The sequence below is a fragment of the Bombus huntii genome, chromosome 5, assembly GCF_024542735.1.
Source record: "Bombus huntii isolate Logan2020A chromosome 5, iyBomHunt1.1, whole genome shotgun sequence".
Classification (NCBI taxonomy): Eukaryota; Metazoa; Arthropoda; class Insecta; order Hymenoptera; family Apidae; genus Bombus; species Bombus huntii.
Genome location: NC_066242.1, coordinates 12,227,294 through 12,248,765, shown reverse-complemented (window position 1 = coordinate 12,248,765; position 21,472 = coordinate 12,227,294). Strand labels below are relative to the sequence as shown.

At 36.2% G+C, this 21,472-nt stretch overlaps 1 protein-coding gene across 2 annotated transcripts in view; it reads right to left on the bottom strand.

The window, feature by feature from the left end:
• Window positions 1-21,472, bottom strand: part of LOC126865884 (uncharacterized) — a 45,692-nt gene that overhangs the window by 9,057 nt on the left and 15,163 nt on the right. For both annotated transcript variants that reach the window (XM_050618811.1, XM_050618810.1), the window contains one exon: window positions 577-665. In XM_050618811.1, the coding sequence (XP_050474768.1) occupies window positions 577-634 (58 nt within the window). In that variant the 5' untranslated portion in view covers window positions 635-665. The remainder of the gene's footprint in view (window positions 1-576; window positions 666-21,472) is intronic.

Below are 21,472 nucleotides of genomic sequence, written 5' to 3'. Positions count from 1 at the left end.
TAATACATCTCGTTACATTTAGAAACATTTTCCGTCGTAAGTGTTCAAATAATTCGGCGAGTCACTGTATATCACGTTCCGAATAAGCCAAGTGTGGTTAAAGCTTCATTCCAAAAATGACACGACACGTGCACCGACCTGTTATTTCTACGAGATCACATACAACATACAATGTAGGTGTAGAAAACAAGCTATGTACTTATTGGAAAGTCCATTTCAGAACTATATTAAAAATATACGCCCTATATTCTCGACGAAACCAATTAAAACGTACAAAACGGAACGATCGTGCGTTGTGGGCGATGTATCGTTGAAATACATTTCGAATTGCCGTGTAATTTATTGTTCATCGAAGTCGATATATACTTCGAGACGAGCAAAGAGTTTTTCACGTCTCGTTTCGTTATTATCCGTATCATATCATCCGACTGTGGCGCGTACGCAAATATCGAACGATCGTCATTTATCGTTTATTAACGAATGTTAATAAATAACGTGAAAGCCTGCACGCCGGAAACGCAGATACATATCACGCGAGAGTAACACGTAACGATCCAATATCCCTGCTTACATTACCATTATAATGGGAGCTGTAAATCCCAACTTTGCCAGCGACTCGTCCTCCCACAGGCATTTTTCCGTTGTTTCACTTGTCGGCCAGAAACCTGCAAGAGAAAACGTCAACTCATGTTTTCTAGTTCTTCCGTGCTTTTAGAATTTTCTGACAAAAAATATAGTAGGACAGCGCGATAAATCGGTTCTTGTGCCAGCTGTTGCGGTTTCTAGGGGAAAAGACAAATGTCCCCAAACGTGATATACATAATTTTATAGCTGGGACCATTGGTAGCTGTGGCTTTTTTATTTATTTCGCTGTTCAGTGGAAAAAGAGCGAAACGGAAATGTCGGATAGAGATTTTTAGTGGGGAATTTTTCAAGAAAATTGTATTCGCAAGCTTTTGCGTATGCGTCCATTGAAACCTAACGATGCCATCGTTTCTTATTTACTGCATTGCTTATGGGCGTTTTATTTACTTTTGTGCGTTGCGTAATACGCGAAAAAACGAGCCAAACATGTTTATATAATAAAATCTTTCGGTATGTTTTCAAACAAGTTCGAAGAAATTTGTTTTTTAAAAAATTGCGTCTGGAGCTTCTTTGAGATCGTGTTTATTGAAATTTAATGATAGTTACGTTCTCTTCCAATTTGGTGGGTTGTTTATCGGTATTTTGTACTTCTACCCGCGTGTATTAGACCGATTATTAATAAAACACGAACAAATCGTATTTTTTTGAAAATGATGTCTGAATCGGAAAAATTAACTAGTAAAAAGTAACTAGGGAAATTCGCATTTCGTTGCTTGGCGTTGATTAGCGGCACGACTCAGCAAATTTTCAATTTTCTTTCATCGAATAGAAGGTATACGCTGTGTTTCTATTTTTATCATGTAAAAAATATCAAGATATATTTACAATTCCATCAGTTTTGTGTGAGAAAGCAAAATTATTATTTATGTTACTAGCCTTAGTTTTAGAAAAAAAAAAAACACTAGCTTAAAATGTCTCTCCCTTAGAATTTACACTTGTTAAGTTATCAATGCCACTATCAATGCCAAGCAGTGACCTATCAAAGTTTCCAGTGTCAGTTTTTTTTGAAAACTAAGCAAGGAATCACTTGATGCTCGTTCGTACGTTGTGTTCGTATGTTGTTCGGCCACTCCCTGTATAAAGATCTATCTCAAGGACAATTGTTTCACTTTTACCATAAATTTCCTCCAACTTTCGTATCTCCCTTTTTTTTTCACGATCACCGTCTATCGTCGAAGCTTCTTCACTTAATGGATTGGCAATCTTAAGTAATGGGCAGCTACAACACGTCGATCGATCGGAGTCAAAACAACGGGCTGAGGCTATCGTTCGTTGCAAACGAGCGAAACAAAAGTCGATAATGGTAAGAAACGACACGTTGCGAGGCCTTTTTTCCGCATTAAATTCCGTTTTCACTTATATTAATGGACTGTTTCGATGTTACCGACGAAACTGACGGCCTGGGACGAATACATTTAAAGTGCAAGCAACGAGAACGAATACACATATCCGATCGGACTGACTTCCTGATTAAATGAATTGTTCGATCAAGTTTTCTCGCGTCGCGTTAAAATTCGTTTAATCACGAGGGGATTGTTTATTCGCTCGAATTATTAATTGTTAAATTAAGCGTAAACAAATAATCGGAACGTCGAATGGGCGAACATCTGTGAACGAGTTAATGCGATACGATTTTGAAATTGTTGTTTATTTTATTCTGTCGTTATCGTAGCGCATGCAGTGCCTCACTGTTACACAATTCAAGCATTTGATAAATGATTAAGTAGTGAGTTAGCAGCAAATGGAAGCGGTTAAATAATACAGAAGTTGGAGAAATACGTGTCGGACGAAAATTCTGGAAAATTCAGGAACACTGACAAATTTTTATTTTTTATTAAAAACAGACAAATTTTATTCAGTAATATTTTCATCGATAATATTTTTCTTGAAAAAATATTTAGCAATTGTAAACGTTTGTTTGTCGTTTCTACGCGAATTTCATGTTCATAAATATTCGTGTTTCACGTTTAGAAATATTTATAAAAATTGGCATTGATTTTCTATTATACAAATAATGGAATATCAGTTATTTATAATTCTATATGTAGCTGTATTAATTAGTTCTACGAGTGGTATAACATAATAAACGTAGTTCTATCAATACAGTTGTATTCTATAATTAGCTCTATTCAGTATCACTCTATTTCATAATTATAAATACAGATAGCTATATGATTATCAAGTATACCAGGTGAACAATTTGCCATCAAGTACTTAAAACATTGTTAGTTTAATTTGTTATATATTATATCTTCTATATTAAGTTAAGTTAGTTTAATTTGTTATATATTATATCTTCTATATTAAAACTTTAAAATTAAGAAACGAGGTGGATAATATTAAATTTCCATTCTCGCGTGTGTGTATGTATGTGACCTAAATATTGGAAGTTTGAAGTTTCGGTGGCGAAAGTTCTCAATGATCTTCGTTTTAAACCATCTTTAATCAGGCAGACCATTTCATCATCCAAACGTTATAGTTGTAAAGTTTAAAAATCGCGTTACAAAGTCTTACAACGTATAACATTAAACGGATCAATGCAAAAAAGTTTACCGCCTCTCTCTATCTACTTGAAAATAGTGAACCAGCTACTTAAACGGTTTTTTCATTGCAAATAAAGTTGTCTTCTTTAACACGGCGCAAATTACTCGATTTAAATTCTTCCGTAACCGCACAAAACAACGGGTCAATACATTTTCGCGTATATACATACAAACAAAGAGCGACCACTGTACACGTATACAATGTGTCCCAGAGTTTAATAACCAAATTTTATTAATACATTTTATAATACAGATGAGATCCTGTTGTACGATATAGATAGCTATAATCAAGAAAAAAATGTTATACAAACGGCGATTTAATGCTTTGTTAGAAAGTTATATTAAAAACTCCTCTTTTCATTTTTCTTTTGAATATTTTAGATCTTTCTTTTTTGCGTTCCGGCATTATTTACACAATAGACGGAACGCGAAGATTATTTTTAGCATAATTAATGCTAAAAAAAAATTCGTTGACAATATTGAAAAAAAATTAACCAAGTCAGACCATGTTTGGCCAATTTTTAAACTCGATTTTCTCGAAAACGAGGCGTCGAAAATTCGGAAAAATATTCGTTTTACATCTTGGACTCACCGTTCATGAGAGATAAAAGGACCACTTTAATTCCTTTCTCCGTACACGTAATTCGTCCGTTGATTTTGTCCCAACTCCGGTCTTTCTTCTGCTTTGCAAAATTCACGCGAATTTATTCGGGACAGTTAGCTGTTTAATGCGAGCTATATTTGCCAAATATTCAGACTCGATTCGCTCGATAATCGAAGCATCGGCTGAAAAAATATTTATTCTACATCTTCTATTTATTTTTTCACGTCGAATCGTCGTTTTGCCGACTATACCGTGATTACCGGCACAGTTTGTATATTTTCACAAAAGATAAGAGCGCCACTTCCCTCTGTGCATCTAATTCCTCCGTTGATCCTGTTCCAACGGTAGTCTGTCTGCTTTGCAAAATCACTCGAATTTATTCGAAACAGCAACGGTGTTTAATTCCAACTATTTGACAGATTTATTCTACGAATTTTCACAGCCGATTCTCTCGAAAAAGAAAAAAAGAAGAAAAATGTATTCTATCATCTTGCTGATTATACCGTGATTACTAGGACACCCTGTACACTTCCACGTACAAGAGACAAGAGTGCCACTTTAACTCTTTTCTCTACGTCTAATCTCTCCGTTGAATCGATTCCAACGACAGTCTTTCCGCTTTGCAAAATTCACGCCATTCTATTCGAGAGACTGAGCTGTTTAATTTGAAGTTTAACTCGCGGCGTTAGCGCGAGCCAATTTTCTGGACAAAGCTGGAGATAGTGGCCGGGCCGGTGTGTATGCTTGGCACGAATCGATTTAACGAAACGCTCCCTTTCATAAGATGCCTTTCCTCCCTCCGAAAGCGTGTTATCGACGAGAACAGAGAAACAGTTGCTCTCATCGCCGATTGTACGAACATACACGGTGATCCTAGTTCCACGCGAATTACTTGGAAATTGTTGACCGTACCAGTCGGTTGATCGAAGAAAAATTGCCATCTAAAGAGAAGGAAGGCCGGATCGGTCGAATAGGCAGAAATTAAGCTTGTGAATTTGTAATTGAGAATCGTAATATGGGGGGATAAGGCGAAATTAATTGGGGATTTACGGGACACTGTATGAAAAATCGAATAGGAAAAGATCAAGCGCTTTGTATAAATGAGAATTGTGGTATGACAGGACAAAAGACGTGGGATTAGTCGAAGATTCATGGAACATTGTGCCCAACGGGTAGAATAAGGGAAAATTTCTGGACTTCTTACACTCGTACTCTTCGTCTCACCCGGGATATTAAAAAGATTCGGGAAATTTTTGATCAGGAAAGTTATCGTGAATTTATCGTCTACTTAAAAAGTCCTTGCATTTTGGTATCGACGTTGTTCTGCTTTTCAATTACGTTATATCAAATTCCCCTTCTTCTTGATGATGGCGTTAAAGTCAGAGAACAATGTACAAAAGTCAACTTGGATCATATATTTCTTCCCTCTGATCTTCGTATCGTATTCAATATGTTTTTATAGTCTATGCATATAGCGTTATCCAATAAATTTTTGTAAAATAGCAAAATATGAAAATTAAGAAACAAAAGTATAGAAATATGAAAATTCATCTTCAATCGGATAATCTCCAATATTACAAATTCACTTTGAAGAAACGAATTATTTCAATAAAAATTCAGTGAATGTTCGAAACGTTGGCTTCAAAGTTTTCAATGTTCTTTTTCGCATTACGGTCAATGTACATTCATTTATGACGTATATGACACGTATGAGGTGCTTCTATTATTTCATCCAACCTCTCTATGTACACTGGAGCTCGTAACTTTGCAAACTTAATGGCTTGCATAGCTTACAAGGCTTCTTCTTGGAAGGCCCCCAATTAGATCTATGCAAGAGTTTCCCTCTTCGTTCCATTTATAGCGAGAACGGGTGATTTGTAAGTTCTACGAGAGGAAAGTTCAGCCAAATCGAACACAGAGTTTGCGAAAGAGTCGAAGATTAATTACGTAATGGCGAATGGAAACTTAGAAGAGAATTGGGGGAATTCAAATGCATAAAACACGTGCAGGATCTGTACGACCTGACTTCTTCTACTCTTTTTCCAATGGCTTTTGTAATGACATATAAGCTGCTTTTTCCTTTTCTATTTCTTTCGTTGAGTTACTAATAACATGAACGTTCAACTATAAGCCACTCGACTGTATTTTCAAGCGTGAATTTTTATTACCACGATCTATCGATGAATCTTCAACTGTAGAAGACCCGAACGATTAAACACCGACAAATAACATTAACGTTTTTAACGATAACGTTTTGTCGATATTTTTTAAGATAAACACGAATTAAATGTTCTTTTTAAATTGGCCAGCAAATAAAGTTATTCTATGAATTTTTCCTTCTAAATCTCAAGAGACACGTTTTCAATCTTGTTTATCCAAAACAAAAAATTTTAATCTTCTCTTAAAAGTATAAAACTCGGTCGATTTTCTGCGTTCTAGTTCTCTTCTTATTCTCGGGTTGCCATGAGAGCCAAAAATAACTTGAATACCATTTCCAATAAATACACTAGCTGCATGTGCAACCATATAAATTCTGATGACAGCGCTTTAAATCACAATTTGTAGCACAACATGTCAAAGTAGCATAATGTGCATTTGTCAAAGCAATCGGAAAAGTAACAAACACTCGACCAGATATTTACAACATTCCATGATTAATTATATTCATTTTTCACACGCAGCTACAACTTACGCTTCTACCAATAAACAACCCAAGCAAAAGTCCCCACTACCGAGTCGGGAAACTGCCAACCGCGATAACCAAATACCCAACACACAGCCACGTTCGTAAATATTGGGAGTACCTGGTGATCTCGTTCTGGGGAACGTGATAATTAACGCAAATTACCAGAGATGATGACTATTAATCGAAACTCCGCGTTCATACAAGTCGATATACTGCACATGAAAGCACACTTGTAAAAACTATTGCAAGAATTGCGGATGGAGGTGGTTTTATTTTGAAAATTATTCGTAGCCTCCTTATCGGTGACTTTGAACGATCGATATTTGTTTACGATAAAACTTGCCGAATCCTTATCGACGAGAATATACGTTGGAAAAGAAACAACGAAGTTTTCGATTTTATCGTAAAATAACAATATCTTTCACATGGTGGTCTGCCATTCGTTGGAACAACTCTTGCACGTTTTTGCTGATAAATAAAAAAAAGTCCTCTTCGTTATTTCAACGATTATGACGCTCGTAAAAGAGAATGGGAAACCTCGTGGCGTTAAAAAGCAGATTCTTCGTTCCTAACGATCCGAAGGACAAAAGACCCATGACCCATCGTTTGGACCCTTTAATCCTTCAATTTCTTAAATTCCCAAACCTCTGGTCACCGCAACAATACATCCAATCAGATAGGGTGCTCCGCTACGACTTCAGCGACCCGAAGACCAAAAGAAAATCCCCCCTAACCATTTCCTCTTTCTTCACTCACCTCCACGACCAACGTCTTTCGTAAAGCCTGGAGCGAGCAAGTTGGCGCTTTCACGGTGGCCAAGAATCCAATCAGTGCCTTAATCGAGTTCGATTCCGCTTCTCGTTCGTCGCCCAGTTTTCGAGGAAACAGCGAGCCGCTGGCAGCTACTCTCTGTCATCGGTGAGAAAAGAATACCACGCAGGCAGAAGCGTTGTCGGTACTGTACGTTCTGCGACTGGTACACCGACGCAACAAGTTACCCGAGTCCCTCGCTTTCTGTCCTCTTCACCCTGTGGAAGACCGCGCGGCGTGTGACGCGCGTGTACGATAGCCGCGTTTTCAACACGCGTTTAGCCGCCCTTTTGTTTTGTCGCAATTACGCGAGAAACTGGCGGTCGTCGCGGCGTTTTTCGAGTCGGACGTCTTCCTGGGTGGCGGCACGAGGCCTATTGTCGTGTCGGCAGGCGTCGATATCGTCGCCTGTTAGCGCGGCGCTCGTCATCTGTTTCGGCAGCAATGGAAATCGATAATGAGAAGCCGTTTCGAATCGAACCGGGGGAAATAAGGCGTTGTCGCTGCCTCGCGAGTATAATTATATACGCGTTGGAATAGAGTCGGCCGGAATTGGGGCGACGTTGGTACAGCGGATGCTGCACCGAGTCCTCAGAAAGGGAAATTGATTACGTGGATACAGAACCGACGAGAGTTTCGAAGCTCTCGTCAACACTTGGGGGGTCCATTTTCCTCACGAAATAGCTTTCGATGGTGGTGCTTGGCTCTTTTTAAGACCTTCGTGAGATGATTGATGGGTTAGGAGCGGAAAATCCTTGGAAAGAGGATTTGAGACCGCGTGGATCGAAATCTTATGGGATAAGTGTTTCGAGGAGTTTAGGGAAGTTTGCAGGTTTAGTTTTAAGTCCAGATTTTCTTCATAATAGTACTTAGTTCTTGGATGCTAAGTAGTTCGTAGATCTAAATACTGCGAGTGATAGGTCGAAAGCTCTTTAGCAAAGAAATTTGATTACGTGGATACAGATCCGATAAGAGTTTCGAAGCGTTTGCCAACATTGGCAGGTCTAGTTTTCGAACAAAATAGCTTTCGATTGGTGCTGCTTGGATTTTCTTTTGAACCTGACCGAGATGATTTGTGAGTTAAGAGTGGAAATTCCTTGCAAAGGGGATTTGGCATAGCGTGGGTCGAAATCCTATGGGATAAGTGTTTTGAGGAGTTTAGGAAAGTTTGCAGGTTTAGTTTTAAGTGCAGATTCCATCGATGATGGTAGTCAATATTCTTAGACCTAAAAATAGTGCGAGCGATAGATTGGAAACTCTTTAGAAAGGAATTTGATTACGTGGATACAGATACAGACGAAAGTTTTGAAGGGTTTGGCACGAGTTGAGAGGTCTAGTTTTGTCTTCTTGTCTTTTTTTAAACCTCGGTGAGATGATTGATGGGTTGGGAGTGGAGAACCTTTGGAAACGAGGTTTCAGATTCCGTGGATCGAGATCCTACGGGGTTCTAGAAAAACTTTGGATATTTGCTTTTACGTCGAGATTTTTTTATGGTCGTTAGCCTTTTTTAACCTGAACGGTGTGACCGATAGGTTGGAAAACCTTCGTAGAGGAGGTCCGATTGCTTAGTCGGAAATCCTTAGAATAGCGTCTTTCCTAAGAAAAGAGTTTGGTTTTTAGGTTGAAGTAGTTTCTTTGAAATTGCTCTTTTTTTTAGAATTGATAGATTGGGTGAGTGGTAGATTAAGGTACATAATTTGCTGGTTTAGGTAAAGTTCGAGAACTAATTTGAGCTGAGATGATATTTTTGTTCCTGATTGATAATGTTTTTTGGATTTTGGACAGGCTGAGTGTACAGATTAGGGACGAGCAATGTCTAGGAAAATGGGTCAAACTTGGATCAGGTTCTTCAGATGGTATTTTAAGGATTTTAGAAAAGTTTCAAGATTTAGTTTTGAATTCAGTTCTTTTGGATTTTCGTTTGTGGAAATAATAGGTCAGAGGTAGAGAATGTTCGGAAATGGAGTTGGATCGCGTGAATCGGCATCCTTGGGGATTGCCCAGTAGGCCAGTTTTTAGGCCATAGAATTTTATTTTTGGATCGAGGCAGCCTTTCTGCTGGCAATAATTCGTTTTTTTTTAGGTCTGCTTGGTATACCGACAGATTGATGGTATAAGAGATTATTGATGATCTATGTTTGAGCCCATATAATGGAGTTGTGATGTAAAAAAATCTACATTTTCTGTATAACATATATCATCGAAGTCTGACTAAAAAAAAAAAAAAGAAAAAATATAAAGGTAAATATATTTACTAGCAATTCATTGTATGACTCACTTTGTACGTAACTTTTAGTTCCTTAATTCTTATCTCTAGTGTACACGTGTTAGACCAGGCATTCTTTCATATTCGCAACTTCACACAGCGCATTATTTTTCCATACAGCATATAAGCTCATGTACCTCATTATCCCATACATCACAACATTTTCTACTTTTTTGAACATGCATGAACTGCACCTGTAGCACGTAAAAAATTTAAATTAAACAAAACACAAAGATGTAGTGCGTGATAAAATATAATAAAACCTTAGATCGTTAATACTCTGTAAAAAAAAAAAAATGAAATTTAAACTTTTAATTGGTGAAACAATAAAAGTTTGAAATTATTTCAAATATCGATCCAACTACTACGTTCTACGAAATGTAGATTAACTCTAATATCAGATAACGATTTCCAGGCATCATTTAAATTCACGAAAGCGTAAACTTTCCAAGTAAAATTGGAGACCGTAGAATAATTTTTTAGAGATAGATTTGAAATGTTTGGGAAAATTTTCGGGCTCCTTGGAAAGCATCTGAAAGGAAGATATTTCATTTCCAACGTTATGTTACGCTAATTTTAAAAAGCTCGAGTATTTTTCAAGTGAAATTTCCACTGTTGGTGTTGCTATAACTTTGCAGTTTCCCTACTTTGAAACTAGAAACCATCCGAGCTTCATGAACTTTAACAGAACTTTCGATATTTCGAGCATTTTAAATGTAATTTATAGGTTTCCTTGGCGTTTCAAAAATTTTTACCTCTGCAGAGTGAATCTACCAGAAAATTCTTCCAGAGAAATGGTAAATTAAATACTCGGATTTGATTGAACTACTTTTAAATCCATTATTATTTGTAACATACCCCGATACAGAATATCTTCATAAATATTTCAAAGTATAAATCTGCATTTAAACCATGAATATGTATACTACAATTTACAATAAATAAATTAAAGCATAAATAATAATAAGCTGCAGTAATTAAAACCAAATGAAAATAACATTTTTCTCTCACAGTGGCGTCTTTCAATCTTTAGAATAAATTACACGTATCACACTTGATATTATAAAAATGATCGTTTACTGTTCTCACAAAGAACAGTAAACGATAAACGTATGGACATGGTAATTGAACGAGCTCTTAATCCTTTAATTACAGGGACGTTTTCACAAATTATTCCCTTGAAACGCGAAAAAGTGAAAAACCTAACAGAATATCATTATCGATGAAGCACGTGTCAACGAGCGAACCTAATCTAAAATAAGATAAAGTTAACGTTTACGCGCAAACGCAAATATTTATTTGGTAGAAAAAAGCACAGGATAAACACGAAATTACAATTGTATCGTATAGTAAAATAAGCACAAAACGGATTGGTCGATAATTTCCTGAAGCTCGATTAAAAGCTTAATATCGCTCTTTGACGATGCAAAATGATTTACTACTATCAGTCAACGTCAGTCCAGTCGATATCCAAAGGATTAAATCGAGTATGTCAAACAGAATAACGAAATTTCGTGCAAGCTTCCTTTAAAGCATTAATTCTCTGCTGGAAAATAACGCACGTACGTGGAAAGTTTCAGAGACTTACAGCCTGTGTTGCATTATAATGCCAACCTGTGTCTGACAATAGACGATCCATTTCCTCTTTACCCTCGTATTTCACCAGTTTCTCAGTGAGACCGAGGTATAGTTCGTGTTGTATTGCTTCCAGGACGTGTCTGACAATACACGTTCCGTTTCTCCTTGTTCTTGTGCGTCACGTTATACATTTCTGTATCTTTGAATCTTTTCACCTTCGAACCGCGGATGCTTGTAATAATATGCTACGTGTTATTCCCTGTACATTGGATTTATTCTCGATTCTTGATCTCAGAAGAGAGACTGAAATAAATGGATAATCCTTTTACGTGTATACCATGCGTTTCATTATTCTCTATATTTAGTTTTATCAGTTTCATAACGTCGAGTCTTGGAAACGAATAAAAATACATTTTCACGGTTAAGATAATATTTTATGTTATTCCCTGTGTTTTCGAATATTTTGCAAGCACGGCCATTCCTTTAGATATTCTCACAATTCTCTATATTTAGTTTTTACATTTGATTTTAAACAAAGAGTAGATGGACATTTTTCTTGGATTTCAAGTTTCTCATGGGTTAAACGGTTAACCGCGTTCTGATGTGTATACACGTCAAAGCAGTACTTCATTTCGGTGCGTTTGACGTGAAATAAAAAATTTATACTTTTATTATAAGAACTTAAAATTTTAGTAAAAAGCAATATAAATGACATTTAGTGGTATTTTTCCTTTATACCTCCGGTAAACCTATTACGTATTTTATAAAAAACAGTTTGACTATTTGATTATTCTCTTTGCCATGTCGATTATTCTCCGTATAATGTGCTGCTTTTTATAAGTTGAATTTATTGAGATTAGTTTATAAATTGAAATTAATTAGTTTTCTCGATATTACGTCGCGTAACACTCTACCTAGCCGAGGCCACACACCGCGGGCAATATGGCAACCAGATGTCTTCGGATACTCGCAGCGTATCCTCCATAGTTTCAAGTACCTTCCATAAATCTCATAGATTTCCTAGAAAAGGTCCTTCAAACCAAACAAACGTCTGTTTTCGAAGAATTTCCAAAGACTATTGTCTACCACCGCTTAACTAGGGAAAGTTAGTTTTTCTCACGTACGCTGCAACTTTCCTCCCACTAACCACTTTCTCTCGAGGGCGGTTAAGACCCTTCGTCTAACCAATTAACAACGAAGCCTATTTCCCTCACTCTCTTAACTAACATCGGCACCAACAAATCCGATGGTCCCGTGCGCTAGACACACCCATCCTTAGCTTTCCTCCGAGACAGCATCGTCTCCCAAGACAGTACTGATTTTACATCCTTCGAACGGTCAACATCCTTTAACCGGGTATACACACCCGTAGATCAGTCACTCACTCATCTCGTACATACGCATCAGCGTAACTGCCTTCGTTATAAGTTGTTGGAATAAACGGTGAAATATAACTTACTCTACTGTGTCATATTCATTTAATCACTTCTGTTATCTTAACCGAAACAGGGAAACGACTACTTCGCGGCGTCGATTCACCGAATCGTAGAGAGAATTTACGCCTCTCGCTGACGCGTTTTCCTCACGACCGCGTCTCTCCGCGAACGGTCGTAACACTCGATCCATCCCCATTTGTGTACTTCACTTTATTATTTCTTGGCAATTTGCCAGTCTTTAATAACAATATCTTCTTCAACAACGAATTGTTCATCGTTTTATCAAACAAAAATGTGATCCTTCTTCGGTTTGCTTTAATTTTTTTCGTAAAATTTACAATAAGAGCATTTACCCTGCCTCCGACGCTAGTATAAACTCGTCATCGCTTGATTTCAATTACGCACCTCGTAAGGGATTTTCGAAACTAAACTCCGCAGTTAACAGGTTAAAATAATACTTTATCTTATCTCATTTATTTATCTTGCAAGCCAACGGATTGTTTCATATTCAAATTTTCGTCCCACTATTCTGTTTATTTATTTTCTATAGGTAAATATTTTATGGAAGGAAAGTTTCCATTTCTAAAGTGGTTTAATAAAATGGAATTAATCGTATGTTACGTGTTATCGTTTGAGTCTTTCAGTAAATTCCAATGAAAAAAAATGAAAACTTCCCACGTTGAAAATTACATTTTCCATCATTTTGTGTATTCGTTTCTCATATTTAACGCTAAGAGGGGTTAAATGGAGCTTGAAACAAGCAGAAATCTTCAGTCGTTTAATTTCACGCGAAAGCAAGGATGAAAATCCCCGGATATTAAATGTATGCATCATTTATTCCCCTATTTAATTTAATTTTAAAAAAGAAAATTAGCAATGTTTTCATTCGATAATTTTGTTGACATTTGTATACGATGTAATATACGTTTTCAATATTTTTCGTTTGAAATATCTCACGATAAAGCAAAATACCTGGATAGTGCTAAAAAAATCACTCTTCACGAGCTTATCAACGACAGCGTTAAAAATTTGCAAACTCGTGACATTTTTTATCCCGTGAGAAAGATTTTAAGAGTCTTCTGCTTGCGTTTTAAATAAGTAGAGCATCGTAAGAATTTCTCGCGAAGCGGAATCACTTACCGAAACATCCTGCGTACGAAATAAAATGGCGAATAAATTCCTGCGAGGCTGAATCGCGTATTTCTACATAAATTCACGATCGTATCGCTATGTTGTTTACCTATACTACTTAATATTAGCGCCGATAAAACCATTTTCACGATCGTCGTATTTTACGAAATCGGGTGTTAAGCTCGAACGAAAACTACAAATTCGTTCGTTCCGAACGAATAACCGAGAATTATCTCGGTCGGTTGCTATACTAATTTAAGTTAGCGGATAGTAAAGAAGATGAAAATTTATTCTTGTCTCTGTCATAGACGATCTGCGTGTCTTATATTGAAACTACAATGTTTTAAGAGAAATACGAGTATTCGTACACTTTTAGACAGATTTCATGAATATATTACTCGTATTATACGAAATGTTTCGAAAGGATTTTCTCACAAACCACTTTCAAGATCGTTCAATATCTGAAGAAGAAGAAGAAGAAGAAGAAGAAGATGAAATATTATCACGAGTTAGGTGAGTTCGACCGCTGTCGTATTCACATGTTTCCATTCATTTTTAACAACATTATCTTTCGGCAAATTGACGATGTTTCGTTGTTTCCTGGCTGACACTCTTAAAGATCCTACATGAATTTTTCAGTATCCGGCGATGCCAAAAATGGCCATCTTTAACACTCTCCGTCCACTAACGTTCAATGCACTCGACTCACGTGATTCTACGTTGTTGAAGTGGTCACCACTTCTAAGAAAACTCTACGTCTGGTCTTTTTAGTTTTCTCAAGCACCGAAACTATCGACAGCGTGTAGACAAAAGACTGCGACGAAGACAGACCATAAACAGTAGACAGACGACGTTGGCTTCAGGGTTTTCAGTTATTGGGTAACACAGCTAGCGTGCGGATCTGGACCAGCTCAAATTGTATTCTTACTTATAATTACACTTCTATTTAAATATATTTTCTGCCTTACAATTTATCCACGAGTTTTCTCTGTTTACACATCGAATAAGCTCAACATACGTGTTGGTAAAGTTCACGACGAAACTAAAAATGTACATGGAAATTATAATAAATTTAGTATACGTTTCGTAGAGCTCACAAAATTCGAATAAATATTCAAACGAAACAAAATTTGTTCATCTGCGAATGATCGAATTATCAACTTTGCGACGACCATTGACATTACCATCATGTGCATGTGTTAATTATTAATGTACAATATATATATATATTAACTTATCTACTTTTCACCTGCATTTTTTAAATTATTCATTTCTTTTATCTTCTTACTTATTGAACATTCCAAGCTAGCGAATTTGTCTGTACGAAGAAAACTACCACATTAAGTTAATGTCCAATTCACTTAAACATATACAGGGTGGTTGGTAACTAGTGGTACAAGCGGAAAGGGGGTGATTCTACGCGAAAAAAGAAGTCGAAAATATAGAATAAAAATTTTTTTTTTTAATTTTTCCATCGAGACAACGATCTACAGTGAGATTATAACGAGACGCGATAAAGTGCACGCGTACCGAGCGAAAATTCAAAGTCGATTTTCTCGAAAACAAAGCCTTCAACGAAAAATTTTTATTCTATATTTTCGACTTCTTTTTTCGCGTAGAATCACCCCCTTTCCGCTTGTACCACCAGTTACCAACCACCCTGTATAACTCGTCATAGTGTTAACAATTGTCTGCACGAGACTTCCTATTCGAAATCGATTTCCTCCAAGCTTTACTTTCCCAACTTCTGTCGCTTTTCAAGTAATCCGAAGCCGAATTCGATGAATATGACAGAAAATTCGAACGAGACGGCAGTGAAACCCTTTAAACTTGATAATCGAGTACGCATCGTTGCATTCGGGCGACGATTCGCCTCGATGTAACTGGAAACCTGTGAAAACTTTGCAAATGAAATTCGCCGACGAATCGTAACGTCTATTGTACATCCTGAAGGAACCTGGCTAAAATTTCTTCACGCGGACGTGTCAACGCGATCGCAACCGCTTTGAGAAGCTTCTCGATTGTCGGCTCGGTATTTATCCTGGCGTCACTCGGAAAGAATTCTTCCAATATCACGGTTAACGCTGGTCGGCCGCTATTTCGTGTGCACGCCAATTAAAAGTTTTCCCGATAACGTGCACACAGCATACCGGGTAGCTGCGAAACACAGCCTCCATATTAAAGTTTCCGAACGTGAAGTATCGAATTTCAACTGATGAAACGTGTGCAAATTTGTTATTAAGTTTGGCTGGCGGAACGATGCGTATGAGTTAATTTCTACGTCGAAATTTCGAATTTTGTTATTAATAATTAATAGTTTCTAATTTACGTTAAACAGCAACAATTTGGAGCACGTTGGAATTTCAGAAGAAATATTTAACTTTCTCGAGTAGATAAATGTCCGTGATATTACTGTTTCGTTGTCTAAAAACTCTGATCAATTTTATGTAGAAACCACACTTGCGATTACGATGTTATTATTTCTCGGAAAACTGAACGAGAAAGTTTGTCCGATCCAGAGGGTAACATGCGCTTCGATCTTTCGAACGCGATAGATTTTGAAATTAGAACTGCAATTCATTTCCACGTCGAAATTTCGAATTTCGTTAATGTACCGAGAATTCGAATTAATAGTTTCTAATTTACGTTAAACAGCAACAATTTGGAGCACGTTGGAATTTCAGAAGAAATATTTAACTTTCTCGAGTAGATAAATGTCCGTGATATTACTGTTTCGTTGTCTAAAAACTCTGATCAATTTTATGTAGAAACCACACTTGCGATTACGATGTTATTATTTCTCGGAAAACTGAACGAGAAAGTTTGTCCGATCCAGAGGGTAACATGCGCTTCGATCTTTCGAACGCGATGGATTTTGAAATTAGAACTTGAAGATTGAGAATTAAAGGGAGAATGTTGAGAAACGAGGATTAGGATTTTCAAATAAATCGTTCGGAAGTTACAATTTGGAGATTAGGAATCGGAGATAAAAGATCGAATATCCAAATTCGGAATCTGTAAACTGAGAAGTTTAAAAGCTCTATGATTCTACAGGGGAACGTAATAACGAACGAAAAAGGACGATAAGACACAAAATGAATGTTCTGTCATATACTTTCAAATTAGCATATCGATTTACGAGTCACTTTTCTTTATCGAATAATCATAAATCAATACCAACGCGAGTATGCAATCTAAGTACCACTATACTGACTTACTACGACTTGTATCGTTATTTTTCACATTAATAACCGCGTTCCATAAATACGGCCGTAATTATATTGTTATTTATCGCATGAATAACCGTGCTCCATAAATAATAAGAACTGAATCGATACAGTGCAATATATTGGTGGAGAAAATGAATTACAACCAGCAAACAATAACCTGCTAATCGATTCGATTGTACCGGCGGATCAATTAAAATGATCTTGAAGCCTGTACACGAACGTTTCGTCGCAGGGTTAATTGCAGCTGTACCACAATGTGGTTGACCGCATTCATACGTGTGACAACATGACGTTCGAATTGTTCTAATTAAGTAGAAACATTAATTTTTCCAATATCCATATAAACACCTGTGTTATTAGGTTGTAGCATAAACGAAGTATATTTTTGAATAAAATTTCAACTTCACCGTAACTTTCTCAAGGTATCGTGTTATTTAATCAAAGTAATTTCCACGCTAATAGGTCTCGTTATTTCAGATTTATGAAAATTACTTTTTATTAACTCTTTGAACGGAGCTGTTGCAGTTTCCTGCGAAATGATGAACTTAATAAAAACTTGTTTGGACGAAGCAGAGAATATTTTTTATCTGTTCGAAATGTTAAATTACACTGCCAGTCGTACCGATGCAATTATTTCCCGGTTTAAATTCACGTAAGATTAAAAAAAAAATTCTTATTGTTCGGGGAACCTATCGCGGAGAATCTGTGTAAGAAAATGCGTAAATATTTCAGTTTTTGTAAATATCACAGAATTATAAGATTCAATTGGAAGAAGGTATAGGAATGTAAGAAAAGGCGTACAAAAATTCTCGCTATTCTTTATCATTATATTAAAATACAATCGAACGAATGCAATTAAAATGCAGTCACGTACGTTGATGGAGAAAAATGTGAATGAAATGTTGCATTAATGCGACATTTGATGACTAGAAGACTACAATGAAGGCTAATTTCATTAACATTATTTCGTCTATATCGTATGTATATGTAGGATATACAGGGTGGCTGGTAACTGGTGGTACAAGCGGAAGGGGGGTGATTCTACGCGAAAAAAGAAGTCGAAAATATAGAATAAAAATTTTTCGTTCGAGGCTTTGTTTTCGAGAAAATCGACTTTGAATTTTCGCTCGGTACGCGTGCACTTTATCGCGTCTCGTTATAACGGATCTCACTGTAGACCGTTGTTTCGATTGACGTTATTTTTTTAATTCTTGAAATTTTTAAATTTTTAAATTTTTATTCTATATTTTCGACTTCTTTTTTCGCGTAGAATCACCCCCTTTCCGCTTGTATCACCAGTTACCAACCACCCTGTATAAGAAATTTTCAAAATCGATTTTCTCAGAAGGTAAACCTCGAACACAGAAACTTGCTCGTATACTTTTTCGTTTATTCCTGCGTGTAGTAACGCTTGTTGTATATTTTCTTACTCGCCTTGTACGTCAAACAATTAAATTTCCCATTACGATGTAATTAATCGTATGTATGCACGTAACAAAGAATAAATGGTGTTCCTGTTTTTATCAACAAGTTGAACTCTGTTCGCAATAAACCGGAGGAAACTCACAGTTTTCTCTGCTGTGAGAACGAGTCTGTGCTCTCGATTATATTTGAACGGGCTGAATAGCGAACTTAGTGTACTCGTTTAGCGTACAGAATACGGTAGCCTAGGGAAAGAGAGGGAGAGAAAGAGAGAGAGAGAGTTACAGTACACATGAACTACTGTATCTATACTATACACCACCCTTGGAGGTTCTAGATACGGAAATATTGTGAGGTTAAAATTTAATGTTACAGGAAACAAGAATATTGAATAACAGGGAAAATTGATATATTTGAGTCTAATGTTAAAATAAAATTAATTATCTGAAAGATGAATTTACTAAGACTAGAAAATTTGTTATAATTTTCGTTTTCTTGTATATTGTTTGTATTTGTTATAAATTTGATTGGTTTGGTTTCTTTTAATTGTTCAATTGGTTTCTAACCAGAAGATATATCGCAGGATGTTAAAAGAAATAATATGAAAAAATATTTTGTAACGCATACGTATTTTACTATGAAATTTTGTTTCAATAAAACACATATGCACATTGTACAGGCATACGAGTATTCGCCGAGAGAATAGAAGGAAATCGACAGTAACGATTTAAAGTTGAAGGAAATTGGAAGCAATATTTCAGGGGTTACGTCTTGTAGTTAAAAAAATGGAAGGCTATACGTCAAACTTGAATGCGTGGAATTGATATTTTGAATTCGGAAAAAGATCGAAGATCGTATCGTACGCAGAATAGGTACGATGTGAAAGTTTGGAGAGAAACTCTCGAAAATATTTCCAAAATGTACATCTTGGGGAAAGGGTTTATACTTGCTATGAATTTTAAAGAAGTCGAATATTTGGAGATGGAACAGAAAGTGAAAATAATATGTGAAAAAGTTGCAAAGAAGATTCTGTTGCTAAAATAGAAATTGAAATAATATCGTAAAAGATTATCGTGTCTCGTAATGTTTCGAAACGAGTACCTTCGATTTAAAGAAAAGCTTTAAGAATTTTCTCAAAGAAACGTACAATTGGTTGAAATATTTTCTTTTTTTCGTTGAATATCAGCTCCATTTGTTCAATAATCCTTCTAAAATTTTGTCAACCAAAATTGCTGAATCGTATGAATCATCTAATGCAGAATACAAATGATCTGCGAATATTCTACAATTGCAATTTTTATAAAAAGGTATTGTTCGTTTTTCCATGATTTGTCTATGGTTTGTTCACGCTTGTTCACATTTGTCCAATCGAAATTTTGCTGTATTTACCTCTCAAGAAAAGTTATCAACAAATTAAAACATTTCTCATCAACAGCCCGTGAACATTTTTCGTTGAAATGGAATATGATCGTCCACGATTGATCGACGTTTGTGCAACCAAAATTTGTTGGTTACAACTTTATTCTGAAGATTGAAGAAACGAAAGTTTTAGTTGCACGAACGTGGAAAAGCCGCGAACAATCGTGAAAAATATTCACGAGGACGCTGATGTTCAATTTTAACTACTTTAATTTTTTAATTTGGTCATAATTATTCTTCGAAAGGTGGACGATCGAAAATTTTGGCTACACGAAAAATTGGTGGAAAAAATGGCGAATAATCATGTCGTATTTAAAAATCAATGAAAAAGTACGCGAGACGCTGGTGTAGAATTTGTGGAAATTTACATTTGGCGATAATTCTTCTTTTCGATGAGTGGAGAAATGAAAATTCCGATTGGACAAATGTTGGCAAATCTTGCACGAACGGATATCGTCCATATTTTATAAAAACTTGCACTTAACGTTGTCAAATTTACCGACTTGAATATATAATATCGGATTCCATTCGTTTCCTCGCTGTAATTATGCGAACGTAAAGCTCTCCCCTATGAAAGTAATCAATTGTATTCCGTTGCGCTCTCGCGACCTGGCGTTTCGTTTATCAAATAAATTGATTGTTCAGTTTAATTAATCTACGGTTAATTGAAAACCAGGTATCGTTTCAAGCGCGCCAACTTTTTACGACCGTTATAAAATGAATTTTATTTGACTTTTGCGGATCAATTAATTAAAAGAAACATTTTTAAATGACATACACTAAATACTATAAAAATTCAAGCCTCGAACGAACCTTTTCAACGTGGAGATGACAAAGCGGCTGATGTACAGGGTGGATCGTAATTCACGATATAATTGGAGCGAATAAGATGCACTAAAATATACGATACGTCATACTTATCCAAATAATATACAACGTAATACATAGAATTTATAACGTTTTACGCAATGTTTTAAATATATCTGAAGCATACAAACAAAAAAGTAATTCATTTATTTTATACAGGGTGGTTGGTAACTGGTAGCACAAGCGGAAAGGGGGTGATTCTACGCGAAAAAAGGAGTCGAAAATATAGAATAAAAATTTAAAATTTAAAAAAATTAAAAAAATAACGTCAATCGAGACAACGGTCTACAGTGAGATCCGTTATAACGAGACGTGATAAAGTGCACGCGTACCGAACGAAAATTCAAAGTCGATTTTCTCGAAAACAAAGCCTCGAACGAAAAATTTTTATTCTATATTTTCCACTTCTTTTTTCGCGTATAATCACCTCTTTCCGCTTGTACCATCAGTTACCAACCACCCTGTATATTCACATATTGCGTTGGCAACTAAGTGATTGCGGATTTTGTCAATACTATCTGATGACCAAATCCGCAATCACTTAGTTGCCAACTCAATAATATATATGTCGGAGATGTAGGGACAACGGGCCTTTCTTTTGGAATTTTGGGAAGATTGCCAATACTTTGGTCTAAACTATTCATTATAGCTGTACTTAAATAGTAGAACTTAGAAGTAGTTGTTGTGATACGTTCTGATTATGTTTGCCCAAGGTTTGTGACAGTGGGCTTGGGGTCGAGGTGACACGACTGGTTGTCGAACGTGGCCACGGTCACGGGATGAACGTTTTTACTTAACAGTAGAAGTATAAATATTGAGGGCACACGCTGTGTTA